Here is a 16975-nt window from a genome sequence, read left to right on the forward strand (position 1 = left end):
TGGAGGCGGTGGCATTATGGTTTGGGCCTGCTTTGTTGCCTGAGGGCCAACTTTAACGCAGCCCGGACACAGAAATATAATAAAATGGAACAAAAACAATATCGTGCAGTATTACACTTTATTATCAACATGCTAAATTCTTCACATTGGATTGATTATTGCCACAATTATTGCCCCGGGTAACAGCTAGATGCGGCTAGATGTTCTTTACCATTCGGCCATCAGATTTGCCACCAATGCTCTTTTATAGGACACATCAATGCACTCTATACTCTTCTATAAACTGGCCATCTCTGTATACCCTTCGCAAGACCCACTGGTTGATGCTTATATATAAAACCCTCTTAGGCCCCACTTCCCCCTATCTGAGGTATCTACTGCAGCCCTCATCCTCCACATAAAACACCCGTTCTGCCAGTCACATTCTGTTAAAGGTCCCCAAAGTACACACATCCCTGGGTCGCTCGTCTTTTCAGTTCGCTGCAGCTAGCGACTGGAACGAGCTGGAACAAACACTCAAACTGTACAGTTTTATCTCAATCTCTTCATTCAAAGACTTAATCATGGACACTTACTGACAGTTGTGGCTGCTTTGCGTGATGTATTGTTGTCTCTACCTTCTTGCCCTTTGTGCTGTTGTCTGTGACCAATAATGTTTGTACCCTGTTTTGTGCTGCTACCATGTTGTGTTGCTACCATGCTGTGTTGCCATGTGTTGCTGGCTTGCTATGTTGTTGTCATAGGCCTCTCTTTAAGTAGTGTTGTGTTGTCTCTCTTGTCATGATGTGTGTTTTGTCCTGTATTTTATTTGATTTATTTTTTAATCCCAGCCCCCGTCCCCGCAGGAGGCCTTTTGCCTTTTGCCTTTTGGTAGGCCATCATAGTAAATAAGAATTTGACTTGCTTAGTTAAATAAAGGTTCAATAACAAATTAGTTTAAAAAAACAGCATTATCTTATGTATCCAGTTAACAGAAGAGTACTCATGTCAATTATATACTGTATGTATAAAATAAACAGATATAATATATAGATATTCATTTCAAAATGTATTCAAATACATTTTTTATTTAAAATAATCAAACCAATGTAAAACATTTAATTCACAGTACAAGCTCTGGATTAGTCTCTTTTAGCAAGAGATCATCACATTAACATACACAACTTTCCCCTTGGTTTGTAACAACACAAAATGTTGTTTTGTGAGAAAAGGGAAGGCATTAATGGGAAGGGAAGGTGTGTAAATGCTACAGGCGACAGAGAACTACTCTATATTAGGACTGCATGTGCGAGCAGCCAAAGTGTCAACAGAAGTATGACGATTAAAGGGTAACTGTTAAGAAGAGGTGATTTAAAAAAAAAAGCATGGAACACATTCTGTGTTTCTGAATCTATATTGTAAAGAAAATCAATTTTACATACAATTCATTCATCCCTTCATGTTAACACAGAAACTACAAACTGAGGATCTACATGAAAATACATTTGATGAGTGCTCTACAACAAAATCAGTCCTCCATAAGCTTCAGTTAGATGTTTAAAACACTACAGCTCGAAAAAAATCAATTATAAACTGTGGTTAACATACGTTACAATCAGTCCTTGAGGAATCCTACATCTCGTGTTGAAAGTGGCACTCTATTGTAGGTGAATAGCTCAGTGTCGGTGTTTATCGTGTATGGCATAGGAGAAGTTGGGTTAGTCAGGTCAGTTGGGAGTCAAGGAAACTGTCCATCATCCAGTATGTGTGTCAGTGAACTCGAGGTCCTTTCACTTTCCACTTTCCTCTAACCCAGAAGCACTCTCTGCAGCCTGTTGGCCGACACGCACTTCTCGTCCTCCGACTCAGCGTCGCTCTGCGGGTTGGAGCTGCAGGGAGAGGTGCATTCTGGGGAGCACAGGTAGTGCATGAAGGGTAGCCGATACTTCCCGCAGAAGTCCACAAACTTGATGTGCCTCACACACGAGTCAAAGTACACGCCTGAGAGGAAGAAGACAAGTAGCACAACAATATGAGAGCAATACAAATATCTCAAGGTTTTGAATATGTTTTATTTGAAATTTCCCTCAAATTATTGAGGAGGACCAGCCTCCTCTTCCTCCCTGGACGAGCCTTCTCTGATCCACTCACAAATACTAGTACATAAGTATGTAACCTAAACCTGTCCCCTCTCCTCCACTTACCGGTGCATTTAGGGTTGGGACACTTGCTGGCCAGGTCCAGGTAGTGCACCAGGTTTCCAGGCAGGTCATTGGGGGGGTAGGGCAGGTTGCAGGACTTGATGGTCCGTCCGGCCAGCTCCAACAGGGAGGGAGGGTCGTAAGTCATGTCCTTGATGAAGCGGACCACCAGGGGGTTGCCGCGGAGACTGAGCTCCTGCAGGTGCACCAGGCTGAGGATCTCACGCGGTAGGTAGGTGAGTAGGTTGTTATGGAGACTGAGGCAGCGCAGGGAGTAGAGTCTACAAACAGACATATTCAGACATGACAGTGAATCATGGCTTTAGCTCAGCAGGCTAACACAGTCTCATGACACGCAGGAGACCCAAGTAAAAAAAAAAAAAATAACTGTCAGTCAAATTAATAAATTATGTAAAGTCAGTGTTTCTCTTATGGGATGGCCCTCACCTGGTGAGTTGGGGGGGTACACTTTGTATCCGGTTGTCACAAAGGACCAAGTATCTGAGACCGCGAAGGCTGGCCAGCTCTGGTGGGATGGAGGTGATGAGGTTCCCACCCAAATAAAGCATCTCCAGACTGCATCAGATCAGAGAAAAAAAATATGTTTTCTTCACGCTTGGAATGACAGGGAACATTGCTAAATTAACATACAGATGTAGTATCTTAATTTGAACCAGTTTTCTACAGCATAAAAATAATCCCGCAGCAACAGGAAATGTGAATTATTATGTGGATTATATAATGCACAATGTTCAAAGGTCAAGAATAGCCAGACAGTTGTCTAAATCCAGAAGATGTTGAAATTCCAGGGTTCAAAGATTGGACTGAGTGGTCTGTTTGTTTTTGGAGAACCGCTGTGATAAGTTTACACACATACTAAACTCTTGAACACCTGCAGAACGAACACCTGACAACTTTCTCTGATAAAGCTGACAACAGCAGAAAAGCAGAGGAGATAGACGGAGAGTTAGTTAAGAATTTAACTCCAGTGTTTGACAATTTATGTCAACGGAAGAGATACAGAATGAAGAGAAGAGATGATTGTAAAAGAACTCTGATTGTAAAACGTCTTCTCCTTTTAGAAAGAGATTGAGAGAGAGAGAGAACGAGAGATCCTATAAGAGAAACGTCAAGAGGGGAGGCCTTATGATGCATAGCACAGCCGCTAACTTAGCTACAATACAGTCTGAAACGGCTGAAGGCTTTTGGGGGGTGTCCAATGGACCTTTTCATTTTATCTTTATTCTATAACTTGTTCTCCACTCTGTTCCAAATCCTAAAATCCCATTTTCCTCTCTCACGGTGCCAGTCCCCCACTGTGGCCAGGCAATTCGTCAAATGACCTTGTTTTGTAACATGGCACACAGCCAGCCAGACAGGCTAAGCTACACTGACGAGCTGATTCCAAAGATTTGTGTCAATGCAGCACCAAGATTGAGACTATGGGCTCCTGTACCATCATGCAGGACATCATCAGGAACCATATGCTCACGTGGAACCTATCTAGCTGAATACAGCAACAGCATAGATTTTATGCAAACTTATTTGCCCGTTATCTTAACCACCACCATCTAGTTCCTGAATGCACACCTTGAAATTACCGCTGTACTTCTGGAGCCCCAGGCATTTCATTAGGACAGCAACAGAGCTTAATATTCTAGCCTACTATTACATAATGGTTATTATGGGCATGCTATTATCAGGTAAGGCGCAGGTAGCCTCGCGATTAAGAGTGATGGGCTAGTAAGTGGCAGGTTCGAATCCCTGACCTATGTGAACAATCTGTCGATGAGTCCTTGAACAAGGCACTCAACCCTAATGGCTCCTATTTTTTATTTGTATTTAACCCTTATTTAACTAGGCAAACCAGTTAAGAACAACTGCTTATTTGCAATGACACCCTACACCCGCCAAACCCGGACGACGCTGGGCCAATTGTGCGCCGCCATATGGGACTCCCAATAATCCTATGAGTCGTTCTGGATAAGAGTGTATGCTAAATGACTAAAATATATATGATAAGGGCAACGTAATCTTGATGTGGCGATTTCTTTATTCACATTTGAGTGTCCCAACGTTACGTTATTAGAAGCAAAGAGTGTATAAGCTCAGAAGCTTAAAAGATTAAAGCTCATCTAAATTTCAACAACCTCACTTCGTCATGCGTAGATAGTTGTTTGTTAAAAGTCCCCTTGTATATTAAGTGCCTATAAAACCTATGATTGCATGGTAATGGTAATTAACGTTAAATGGGGTACTATGGTGTAGGTAGTTAGTTGCATTGTAACAAATACTGTTAGCCTACATTGTTAAAACTCTATTGCCACTATAATGCATCAGTAGTCTTACCTGGTAACATTTTCTATCTCTGCGGGGATAGCTTTGAGTCTGTTACCCCCAAGAGACAAATATTTTAATCGCTGGAGTTTTAGAAACTGAATGGGCACCTCTTCAAATATGTTCCCACTGAAGTTCAATGTGTCTATCTGCATGGACCCAAATTCCTTTGGGAACGAAAATTCGTTCAAACGGTTGTTCTTGGCTATGAGTGTTTTGAGGTTTGACAAACGTTGAATGTCCTCACAGAGAACCGTTAATCCATTGTTGCTTATATCCAGAACTTCCAATTTGGAGAATAGACATACCGAAGCGGGAAACACTGTCAGTCGGTTGTTATACAGGTAGAGTTGTTGGGTCACTCTCCTCCGTTCGTCACCGACAGTGTCCAAATTTAAATTCTCCAGATTCAGATGGGACATGTCCAAAATGCAACCCCCCTGATCAACTGTTGCAAACAGCTCCATATTCAATACCAATTGCTATCCAGCTAGTTCAAACATATGAATGAATTAAATGTTATTTTAGAAAGTCTAAGTTCTTTCAGCACTGGTCACGACCGTATAGAGCCTCTCTACGCATTCTGCTAATCTGCAAATAAATGTCCATTAAATACAGACCGCAGTCACACCACAGACCGTACACGCACAGCTGTCACATTGGCATCAAGTTCACATGTCGTCGGTGTTTCAAGGCTGGTCAAGCTTTAGATTCTCCGCCCCCAGTTGAAATTAACCCGTGCATGCCTGCCTGCTCTGATGCCACAGAACGTCTCCGTGTCCAGAAATCAAGTTTGCGCGTGTGTGGATGCTTTGTAAACAGTTATCTGTTTTCACACTGAAATACATGGTCAATTAACTTTGCAATTGGAAACCCCAGCTCTCGTTTCTATTAGCCGACAGGGAACCATATCTAATATTTTGTAATATGCCCTACTAATTTTAGTGGTAGACCTTATGTCACAAAGGTCTGGAGACATGTGAAATCATAAAATACATGTGAAATGATATAATGACCATTATAAGCCGTGGTGTATGAGACCATATACAACAGGTATGACAAAACATTTATTTTTTACTGTTCCTATTACTTTGTAACCAGTTTATAATAGCAATAAGGCACCTCGGGGGTTTGTGGTATATGGCCAGTATACCACGGCTAAGGGCTGAATCCAGGCCCTCTGCATTGCGCCGTGTATAAGAACAGCACTTAGCCGTGGTATATTGGCCATATACCACACCCAGTACACACACATTCAATCAAAAGTGTATCAATAAAAATGTGCATAACCATTCCAGTACATCTATTAAATGTATTTATTGACATGTATAAAGCGTGCATACCTGGTTGACAGTACAGTAGTCTTAAAAATCAACAGGGAGTTAATGTTTAATTAAAAGTATCCTGTAACAGCGAACATAGTGAGCTGGTATTATTCTAAAAGTGAGACAATAACACATAGCAAACAAAAGAAACACAGGTTACCAACTTCAATTCGACCATACATTTGGCATGGTTTCATAGTGACAGACATCCCCTAGGTCTCAGTGAAAGTGTAAGGCACTTACTTTCTAAAAGGTACTGCACTTAATGTACTTCAGGTATCTTGCATTTGAACTTTGGTTTCAGTTATGCCATCAAAATTTTTTTTGTAGAAGTTGTTTTGGCAGTTTTTCCCAAGCCTTGTGCCGAACAAAGTCGTCCAATCCAAGCACCTGTATCCCGAGAGACCGACATGCATCAGCTTCCAAACGAAACATCAACCGTCAAATGAATTGCAGTACTGTTGGCAAAGCATGCACAGATGATGTTTGTCTCAGACGGACCACACAACCGTGTGTTTGAAATTAGTAAGAGTGACCCATAGCACTGGAGTACTTGTGTCATCAAGTACTATTATCCTGTACATTACAAATCCACAATTACATTTCATCCACGACATCAACATATTTTTTCTAGTTCGTTCACATCTGTGTCCTCCTTGAAATATTTCCCCCCGAACATTCTAGAATTGATCAACTTTGTTGCTGGGTTTGAGAAGGAGACACAAACGTTATCACGAACTCTCCTAGCAATACAGTACTGTCAGGACAGTGATTCAAACAAGCACCATCTATGTGTTTCGGTAGCCTGGATCCATACTGAATTCTTCCGTTTCACTTCACAATCCAAATCAGTGTCCAGGCTCATGCTTTGGCATTCGATTCATGTTATGGAGTAATAACTCTACAACCCCATGATAGAAAAGACATTTGTAAATAGATGGGACAACGTTACCTCATCAGTATAGACATGCAGCCTACAGATTGAACCCTAGCATCCTCACTTTACCTTGAAAAAGCAGGAAACCCTGCACACATCTAATCATAGATTCTTGTCATATTGTTGGTGCAGAGATCAGAAAATAGAGATGGAATACATGTTCTTGTCTAAGACTGAGTGTGGACTTTCTTAATTGTCCTTTTCCTAACAGATTGAACCCTGGCACCGTCAGATGTTATGGGTCGTTGGGTTTTACTGTATATATTACAGATACGATATGAGCAGTAACACTGCCAGGCAAGTGTAATCAGTCTGTTGATGGATTTACAATGGTATTCAGGTACATTTACAACTCAGCCATGTGTTCACCCTTCATGTGATTTACTGGCCCTATAAAATACCCAGGTGTCTGGAAGAGCACCCTGTGAGGTCAAAGCATCGGATTATGCTTCCTCGCTGGATTGCTCATCTCAATCCTCTGTGACGTGGCCACTGTGAAGTCATTTTCTTCTCACAGTAGTTCGTACAACGTGTGCTTTCTTTATATGTCCAATTCACACACTCTTCTCTTTTCTACAGATGAGCTCGTTTGACTTGACAGACAACAAACACAACACATTAACTCAAATGAATAGAAATATTAACCCACCACTAGGTGACAGGGATTCTTACCAAGGCTGCGGAGTGTTACTCAAATAGGATAACAGTACTGTGTTTGTAGGTACAGTACACACAATTCAACTAGTCTCTCCTCTACACAATAGTATTACAATAGACATTGGTACAGTTTAAAAAAAAATCATAATAATTAACATTTTAAAATATAAAAACTAACAACAATAGTGATGCATTTCTTTTAGCAACAGTACAAGCTCCAAAGCTTCAGCCAGATAGTGATTGTTGATGGTGGGACTGAAAGAGGGCTCTCTCTCTCTCTTGCTCTCTCTCTTAAATGTCCTTAGTGCTCACTTTCATCTTCTCCACAGTTTCCTAACAGGAGTTAAAGGAACAAGAGTATTGGCTACTGTAGTGCAAGTACCCTTATGATACACAGTGTATACAGCATGGGTTCATATCGTTTAAAATGCATTAGCTGCTCTTGATTGAGCTTGCCTGACACAATGGAACCAATGGAATAGTCCCAAATGTGCAAACGCCGCCCATCTGGCACCCCAGGCAGGCTCAATCAAATGTGCCTAGTATTAAAAAGAAAGCAAAACCCAGGTCTGATGTACAGTAAAGACGCAGACAAAAAGTGAGACATACCTAGAAGCATGGGCATGTAAACTTAGCCAAATATAGGCTCTGATTATTACAGTAATTGCCTCATAAAGTTCTAAGTACAGGTGTGTGTGTTGTATAAGTACACAGCCTCATTGACCTATACTGTTACTTAAAGGGGCAATACACAATTGAAACAATAACACTTTTGATTAAAAGCTGAGGGATGGGCTGGAGAAATGTACTGTAACCACTCTCAATTTCAATACCAATATTGAAATCAATACTGACCATCCATTATATCCGAATTATAGTTTAACCATGTTTTGAGGCTACACAAGGTTGTTTACATTTACTTTGATTACAAACATAGGAGTTAAACAAGCTTACATTTTGGGTCCGGATGGAGTGTGACAGTTGAACTAAGCTCGTGAGTCATTTACAAATTATACTCTTTAAGAATCAATGGGTCATATCATTATTTATACGTCCAGAAATGTATGTAGCAACTGCAGATTGCCCCTTTAACAAGTAGCAGTGAAACGTAATGCGCTATTCATGGTTCCAGACTAACCTGATGTTTGTTGAGCTCAGCCACTCGCCGTGTCCACTCATCCTCTGTCATCTCCTGGTCAGCACCTTCAGTCTTCTCCACAGCAGGCACCTTATCTGTGCCTGCAGGGAGGGAGGGAGGGAGTGAGAAATAGAGAGAGAGAGAAAAAGAGAGAGAAAAGCGAGAGAGAAAGGTAGAGAGGAGGGGGGGACAGAGGAAGCCAGACACAAGCCAATACGGACAGAGAGAGAGAGAGTAACAAAGAGAGAGATAACGCAAGGGAAGAGACAGACATAAATAGAGAGAGGGAGAGAGAAAAAACATAATTCATCTTAGCGCACAATCCCCTCACACTATGACCCAGATAAGTAAGGTCCTACTATAAGGTGTGAGACAGCTAGTCTCACCTTCACAGGTCACAGCTGTGCAGACCCAGTTCCCACAGGCACAGACACAGCGGTTACACTCCACCTGAGTCTCTGCCCCGTCCTCATAGGTCTCATCCTCCAGGGCACACTCTACAGGAAGCAGATAACAGGAAGTCAATGGACATCACAGGAAATGACATGTTGATCAGTCACAGCACAGTGTTTTCAAACCCAGAGATCAAAGTGGCCAATACTTTCGGGAGCGCCGTGCGAAGCAGTCTCAACGGACCAGACCGGGTTTTGGGAAATCAGTAGGAGAAGTGAAAATTCTTCCTTATTTGTAAATGTTCTTTAAATGTAAGAACCGACGCTGATGACGAGAAGCAGGTACAGGGAGTTTAACATTTTGTTGGGTTCTGAGAATAGGAAATATACTTATTCATGTCACTGAGGAAAAGAGAGTAATCTATAACGTTTACATTATGTCAGGATATTGTCAGGTTTTGGCCAGGACTGTTCTGGTTTGGTCACTAGATGTCCCCATTGCACCTTTTTTGAACCTTTTGTTTTTTCCTTGCTCTAATTATTGTTTGCACCTGTATGTCGTACCCTTGTTGGTATTTAAACCCTGTGTGTTCCTCAGTTCTTTGCTCAGTGTTTGTATGTTAGCACCCAGCCCCAGCCCAAGCCTTGTTGTGAACAGATTTTTTCTCTTATTGGATTTTCCAGAGGTTCTCTGGTTTAGTTCTTGTGTATTTTTGAGTAGTCTTTTGAGGTTTGTTTTCCCCTGCTGTTTTTACCACTTTGTGGAGTTTCTTTGTATTTTGGAGGATATCCATTTTGTGCCTCTTGGCTTTATTTTGGACGTGGTGGATTTACATTCTTTGCCTGAAGATCTTGTCCTTTTATTAAATCATCATCTCTAGTACTGCTGAGTCTGCCTCATCTTCTGGGTTCTGCCGATTTAGTGACTGTTTCTCTCACCGGGTCCTGACAGAAACACTGAGCCATTATAATGAACCCAGAGGCAGCCAGTACCCAGGACTTTTTTTCCCATGCTGTCCCACCACGAGGGGACTGTCCAACGTCATGAAGCTGCTCTGGTTCAGCAAGAGGCCTTACTGGCTGGACATTCTCAACTTCTGTCGGAGATGATGACTTCCATAAAGCAGATTTCTGATCAACTTTCCCCTGCAACCGCTTCTGCTCCAGTTCATCAGATTCAAGTGCCCGTGGCAGTTAACCCCCTGGCTGAACCTCGTCTGCCGCCTCCCCAACGGTTCTCAGGTGATCCGAGTGTTTGTAAGGGGTTTTTCACCCAATGTTCTCTCCTTCGAGCTGCAACCCTCGTCGTTTCCCACCGACCGGTCCAAGATAGCATATATCATCACCCTGCTGTTGGAAAAAGCCCTAGTCTGGGCTACTGCTGTGTGGGATGCCCAAAGTCCCTGCTGTGCCAGCTAATCTACCTTTGCTGAAGAATTCAAGCGAGTGTTTCAAGATCCCACCAGCGGTCCTGACTCAGCCAAACAGCTCCTAACTCTCCGCCAAGGTCGGCGTAGCGTGACGGACTATGCCATCCAGTTCCGCACGGTGGCAGCAGCGAGTGGCTGGAATGACGAGGCGCTCACAGTGTGCTTTTTGAAGGGTCTTTCCGACACCATCCAAGATGAACTGGCCACTCGGGAACCACCGGACAACCTCGAGTCCCTGATCAAGTTGGCTTCACGCATATACCAGCGTCTGAGAGAGAGAGAGCTCAACCGTAGATCTCTCACCCTAGCTCCTATCGGTCCCAGCTCCGAGTCTCCACCTTTGTCCTCGCTGACTCCACCGGAACCCATGCAGGTTGGACGCATCTCCCAGGTTGAGAGAGACCGCCGGATGAGGGAGCGATGCTGTCTATATTGCGGCAAACCGGGCCATTTCCTCTCCACGTGTCCCGGGCTCCAGGGAAAACGCACTCTCCCGTGCAGGCCTGGGAGGACTGTAACGGGAAACATAACCTCCTCCCATCCATCCAACTCCCGCCTGCTCATTCCAGTTACCCTTTCCTGGGACAACCACGAGCTTCCCCTTCAAGCCTTGGTAGACTCTGGAGCCGCAGGTAACTTCATGGATGGTGTCTGGGCGAATGAGAATGGCGTTCCCTCTGAACCTCTAAGTGACCCCATAAGGGTTACTACGTTGGATGGAAGCCCTTTGGGATCTGGACTTGTCACTCGTGTCACTACCCCATTGCGACTTTCAGTTTCCCAACACCAGGAAGTGATGAACTTTCATCTGACCTCGTGTTCCGAGTTCCCTCTCGTCCTTGGATACCCCTGGCTTCACAGCCATAACCCTCACATCGACTGGTCTGTGGGCACTATCAAGCAATGGGGTCCTACGTGCCAAGCCACTTGTATCTTCCCAAGTTCCCCGAGTTCCCCTCCCGAGTCTCTAGAATCCATCGACCTGTCCCGAGTTCCCGAGTGTTACCATGACCTCAAACCGGTATTTAGCAAACAGAGGGCCACCAAACTACCACCCCATAGACCTTACGATTGCCCCATCGACCTGTTTCCGGGCACCTGCCCCCCCAGGGGTCGGATATTTTCCCTATCTCCTCCCGAACGAGCTGCTATGGATACCTACATCAAGGACACTCTGGCAGCAGGCCTCATGCGTTCATCCACCTCGCCGGCAGGAGCAGGGTTTTTCTTTGTGGCCAAAAAAGACGGTGGATTACGTCCTTGCATCGACTACCGGGGACTTAATGCCATAACCATCCGTAACCGCTACCCGCTACCCCTTATGGCCACAGCCTTTGAGCTGCTCCAGGAAGCAGTGGTCTTCACTAAGCTTGACCTACGGAACGCATACCATCTTGTGCGGATCAAACCCGGTGACGAGTGGAAGACAGCTTTCAACACGCCTACTGGTCACTACGAATACTCGGTGATGCCCTTCGGCCTGACCAACGCCCCGGCTGTGTTCCAAGCGCTCATAAACGATGTGCTTAGGGATATGCTTAACATTTTCGTGTTTGTTTACTTGGATGACATCCTCATCTTTTCGAGCTCCCTTCAAGAACACACTAAGCATGTCAGACAAGTGCTCAAACGCCTCCTAGACAGCCATTTGTACGTTAAGCCGGAAAAGTGTGAATTCCATTCCTCTCGAGTACAATTCCTGGGATTTGTAGTGGAACCCGGTCGAGTCCAGATGGACCCCAAGAAGGTAGGGGCGGTAGCGGATTGGCCCACCCCCAAGTCCGTTAAGGAAGTTCAGCGTTTCCTGGGCTTCACTAACTTTTACCGCAAGTTCATCAAGAACTTCAGCTCGGTGGCAGCCCCTCTCTCAGCTGTAACCAAGGGTGGCAACACAAGGTTTCTGTGGGGAAGAGAAGCTGAGACGGCCTTCCAAGGACTCAAGCAGCGCATCCTCTCTGCTCCCATCCTGACACTTCCGACGGCGGATGAACCTTTTGTGGTGGAGGTAGACGCATCAGAGGTTGGTGTTGGAGCTGTCCTGTCTCAGAGGGGTGAAGACAAGAGGCTTCATCCTTGCGCCTTCTTCTCTCACCGGCTTACCCCGGCCGAGAGGAATTACGATGTGGGGGATCGTGAACTCCTAGCGGTTAAGATGGCATTGAAGGAATGGAGACACTGTCTCGAGGGGGCTTCTCAACCATTTCAAGTGCTTACGGACCACAAAAATCTGGAGTATGTCCAGCAGGCGAAGCGGTTGAACTCCAGACAAGCTCGATGGTCTCTTTTCTTCAGCCGATTCCAGTTTATCCTCACCTATAGACCCGGGTCGAAGAATCTCAAACCGGACGCCTTGTCACGAGTCTACTCTCCTGCCATTCGAGAAGATACTGACATGACTGTTCTTCCTGCCACTAAGATCGTGGCTCCAATCTCGTGGCAAGTTGAGGATACCGTGAGACAAGCTCAAGCCATCGAACAGGGTCCTAAGGGAGGTCCTGCCAATCGGTTGTTTGTTTCCAAGGCAGCAAGATCCCAAGTCCTTCTGTGGGGGCACTCCTCTCGCCTCACCTGTCACCCGGGCGTAGGTCGCACCTTGGAGTTCATTCAGCGTAAGTTCTGGTGGCCCACCATAAAAGAAGACGTTGCCACTTTCGTCAAGGCCTGTCCCCTGTGCTGCCAGGGCAAATCTTCTCACCTCCGCCCTCAAGGACTCCTTCACCCTTTATCTATTCCCCACCGACCATGGTCCCATATCTCGTTGGACTTTATTACTGGCCTTCCTCCGTCCCATGGTAATACTACTATCCTAGTCATCATCGACAGGTTTTCTAAGGCGGCCAGGTTTGTTCCCTTGACCAAATTACCTTCTGCCAAGGAAACAGCTGAGTTGGTGATTAACCATGTGTTCCGAGTCTTTGGCATTCCGCAAGATATGGTTTCCGACAGAGGTCCCCAGTTCGCCTCAAGGTTTTGGAAGGCCTTCTGCCAACTCATAGGGGCCACGGCCAGTTTATCTTCAGGGTACCATCCGGAGTCCAACGGCCAAACCGAGAGGATGAATCAGGAGCTGGAAACCACCCTCAGATGTATGGTTTCCAACAACCCGTCCACATGGTCATCCTTCATTGTTTGGGCCGAGTACCCGCACAACACCTTGTGCTCCTCCTCCACTGGTATATCCCCGCACGAGTGTCAGTTTGGCTATGCTCCTCTATTGTTCCCGGACCAGGAGGAAGAAGTCAGAGTGCCTTCAGCCTCGAGGTTCATCAGACGCTGTCGGCTTACGTGGAAGAAGGCCCGTCTTAATCTTCTGCGTTCCTCACAGCAGTACCAGCGACAAGCCAATAGACGTCGCCGTCCCGGTCCTACCCTGTACCCCGGCCAGAGAGTATGGCTCTCAACAAAAAACTTACCGCTACGGGTGGAGTCTCGCAAGCTGTCCCAGAGATTCATCGGTCCCTTTAAGATTGCCAGGAGAGTCAATCCCGTTACTTTTCGCCTGCACTTACCCAGATCCCTTAAGATCAATCCAACATTTCACATTTCTTTATTAAAACCTGTTGTTTTTTCTCCCCTTATCCCGGCAGGCAGACCTCCCCCTCCGCCCCGTGTCATCGGAGGCCAGTCGGCTTATACCGTCCACCGGATACTGGATTCCCGCCGGGTGCAGCGGTCCTGCAATATCTGGTGGACTGGGAAGGCTACGGTCCCGAGGAGCGCTCCTGGGTTCCTGCCAAGGACATACTGGACCCTGACCTCATTCGTCAGTTCAGGGCCCTCCACCCTGAGAAGGCTGGTAGGAACGTCAGGAGCCGTTCCTAGGAGGGGGATTCTGTCAGGTTTTGGCCAGGACTGTTCTGGTTTGGTCACTAGATGTCCCCATTGCACCTTTTTTGAACCTTTTGTTTTTTCCTTGCTCTAATTATTGTTTGCACCTGTATGTCGTACCCTTGTTGGTATTTAAACCCTGTGTGTTCCTCAGTTCTTTGCTCAGTGTTTGTATGTTAGCACCCAGCCCCAGCCCAAGCCTTGTTGTGAACAGATTTTTTCTCTTATTGGATTTTCCAGAGGTTCTCTGGTTTAGTTCTTGTGTATTTTTGAGTAGTCTTTTGAGGTTTGTTTTCCCCTGCTGTTTTTACCACTTTGTGGAGTTTCTTTGTATTTTGGAGGATATCCATTTTGTGCCTCTTGGCTTTATTTTGGACGTGGTGGATTTACATTCTTTGCCTGAAGATCTTGTCCTTTTATTAAATCATCATCTCTAGTACTGCTGAGTCTGCCTCATCTTCTGGGTTCTGCCGATTTAGTGACTGTTTCTCTCACCGGGTCCTGACAGATATGTTATTGTTAGTCATCAGGGATCCTATGGGAGGGATCCTCTGGGAGGAGAAGAGACACAGTCTGGTACCAGTCACTATAACAGCCGTGAGTTGGGGAGGAGTGATCACTTTGGGGCAGAGGTCAGGTCAGATGAAGTGAGGAAGAACAGATATCACTAAGGTTCTGTCTAGCAACAGAGGTGCATTGGCTGTTCAGATGTGTAGGAGGAGACTCATAGTTAAATATCAGTGCTTGTGTGAATACGTGGTCGCCTGAAGCAGCTGTATTGATCCTCTGGGAAGAATAAACTTGGTTAAGCTTTCATAGTTTCCGTAGAGTTTTTACTCTGAAGATTAGAACCTAACAATTTAATGAACGGACATGGAACATGTCCATTACCCCCCCCCCCCCCCCCCGTCAGCACGGGGGGAACAAAACACCATGACGACAATATGCTGAAGCGGGGAACAGAGCTGGTGAACAGACAGATATAGGGGAGGTAATGAGAGCAGGTGATTGAGTCCAGGTGAGTCCAAATGATCGCTAAGACGCGTGACGAGGGAAGCAGGTGTGCGTAATGATGGTGGCAGGAGTGCGTACCGCTGGGCAGCCTGAGAGCGGGAGCAGGCGTGACATTCAATCTATAGGCACAACCTATAGACCCAATGACGTGTTTCTGCGCATAACCATAGATAGCTAACGTTGCCATGACATTGCCTACAAGTGTAATCGGGGATCTTTTTTGGAGAAGTAGTTTCTGGACATCTTCATCTATATTTTCTTTGGTAACAGTATTTCATTTATGAACGTGTCTTTTTTTAAATGTGTTTTTAAAATGGTCTAATAATCAATTCACATTTTTAAAAACGTAGAGATTGAACATGGGACATAAAAAAACACATAACAGGAAGATACTGTATATGGTGTAAGTCTTACTTCTCTCTGGTGGGTTGAAGCCAGGCTTGAAGCAGTTTAGGAACTCATCGAAGCTCAACTTCCAGTCCGTGTTCTCATCTGAGAGCTCGATGAGGGCATCCACACACAGGCTCCTAGACACCAACAGGAGAGGTGGGGTCATGAACAATTGGACCAATAAGACACAGGAGGAAAATACAGTAAAACAGACTACTGTTACTACCATTTCACTGGAGCTAATGTATATACACTGAGTTGACAAAACATTATTGACTTGCACCTCAGAACAGCCTCAATTCGTCGGGGAATAGACTCTACAAGGTGTCAAATGCATTCCACATGGTTGCTGGCCCATGTTCACTCCAATGCTTCCCACAGTTGTGTCCAGTTGGCTGGATGTCTTTTGAGTGGTGGACCATTCTTGATACACGCGGGAAACTGTAGAACGTTGAAAACCCCAGCAGCGTTGCAGTTCTTGACATAAACCGGTGTGCCTGGCACCTCCTACCATACCCTGTTCGAAGGTATTTCTGTTTTTTATTTGTAATACATTTGCAAACATTTTTTAAAACCTGTTTTTGCTTTGTCATTATGTGTAGATTGATGAGGGAAAAAATGAATTTAATCCATTTTAGAATAAGGTTGTAACATTACAAAATGTGGGAAAAGGGAAGAGGTCTGACTACTTTCCGAATGCACTGTAAATGTTCCTCAATGTTCCTTAGACTGGGCCTAATGCCAGTCCAGTTGCCCTTTAACTCTGGTCGATCTCACAGATGACCCCAGATAGCCAGCCGACACAAATTGGGAGGAAGATTCCACACATGAATGAGAGTTGATACTGCCCAAATCCCCGTGTCGCTCTCTGCGCCCGGCCACAGACCCATGATGCATGGGAAAGGGGTATGGTCCCACGGGACAGCCAGTGTGGTGCCACTGAGCCCCAGCCCCATTGCCACCCACACCCAGCACCACTTCCCATCAAAACAAGCCGCCTCACCATAGCAGAACTGCCAAAACAGCACTTTTAGCCCCCCCTCCCAAATCGCCCATCCCCCTGCCCCTGTACACCGTCTCGAGGTCACTATGTAAACAACTGTGATATAATAAATCCACATCCCTCATCCTAGTCTTATCAATTACATTATTTGATGATTCCATACAGTCACAACTGTAGTAATCTACAGCACACTCACCATGGCTGCAAAGGTGCAGCAGGGTGAATAGACACTAACAACTGAACAGTTCAACATCAGAGTTAGAAAACTTTGATAAGGGCAAGAAGTGAACAACTGAATTCCACAGAATTTGAATAGCATATATTGATGTATTATACAGGTTGCC

The 16975-nt window shown here is 45.2% G+C and overlaps 3 protein-coding genes across 7 annotated transcripts in view; all 3 read right to left on the reverse strand.

The window, feature by feature from the left end:
* The window catches only part of LOC129840707 (glycogen synthase kinase-3 beta-like), a 63428-nt gene extending 62482 nt beyond the window's left edge, over positions 1 to 946 (reverse strand). For all 5 annotated transcript variants that reach the window (XM_055908805.1, XM_055908803.1, XM_055908804.1 and 2 more), the window contains exon 1: positions 576 to 946. In XM_055908805.1, the coding sequence (XP_055764780.1) occupies positions 576 to 699 (124 nt within the window). In that variant the 5' untranslated portion in view covers positions 700 to 946. The remainder of the gene's footprint in view (positions 1 to 575) is intronic.
* An 89-nt stretch (positions 947 to 1035) lies between these two features.
* LOC129840709 (leucine-rich repeat-containing protein 58-like) lies at positions 1036 to 5190 on the reverse strand. Its single transcript, XM_055908811.1, has 4 exons — positions 4530 to 5190; positions 2628 to 2756; positions 2184 to 2461; positions 1036 to 1980 (listed from the first exon to the last, which is right to left on the reverse strand). Exons 1-4 carry the CDS (start codon positions 4982 to 4984, stop codon positions 1787 to 1789), a joined length of 1056 nt encoding a protein of 351 aa, XP_055764786.1. The 5' UTR covers positions 4985 to 5190; the 3' UTR covers positions 1036 to 1786.
* A 625-nt stretch (positions 5191 to 5815) lies between these two features.
* The window catches only part of LOC129840259 (follistatin-related protein 1-like), a 33230-nt gene continuing 22070 nt past the window's right edge, over positions 5816 to 16975 (reverse strand). The window contains exons 8-11 of the mRNA XM_055907994.1: positions 15653 to 15765; positions 8961 to 9071; positions 8575 to 8675; positions 5816 to 7769 (exon numbers count right to left, since the gene is read on the reverse strand). Of these exons, the coding sequence (XP_055763969.1) occupies positions 7728 to 7769; positions 8575 to 8675; positions 8961 to 9071; positions 15653 to 15765 (367 nt within the window). The 3' untranslated portion in view covers positions 5816 to 7727. The remainder of the gene's footprint in view (positions 7770 to 8574; positions 8676 to 8960; positions 9072 to 15652; positions 15766 to 16975) is intronic.

This window comes from Salvelinus fontinalis, chromosome 41, assembly GCF_029448725.1.
Source record: "Salvelinus fontinalis isolate EN_2023a chromosome 41, ASM2944872v1, whole genome shotgun sequence".
In the NCBI taxonomy this organism is placed as follows: domain Eukaryota; kingdom Metazoa; phylum Chordata; class Actinopteri; order Salmoniformes; family Salmonidae; genus Salvelinus; species Salvelinus fontinalis.

Excerpts from the sequence above, each read along its gene's own strand:
- LOC129840709 (XM_055908811.1), bottom strand. The coding sequence starts at position 4,984 with ATGGAGCTGTTTGCAACAGTTGATCAGGGGGGTTGCATTTTGGACATG. Across the intron at positions 2,757-4,529 it reads GAGATAGAAAATGTTACCAG|TCTGGAGATGCTTTATTTGG; the intron begins GTAAGACTACTG and ends GATCTGATGCAG. Across the intron at positions 2,462-2,627 it reads GTACCCCCCCAACTCACCAG|ACTCTACTCCCTGCGCTGCC; the intron begins GTGAGGGCCATC and ends GTCTGTTTGTAG.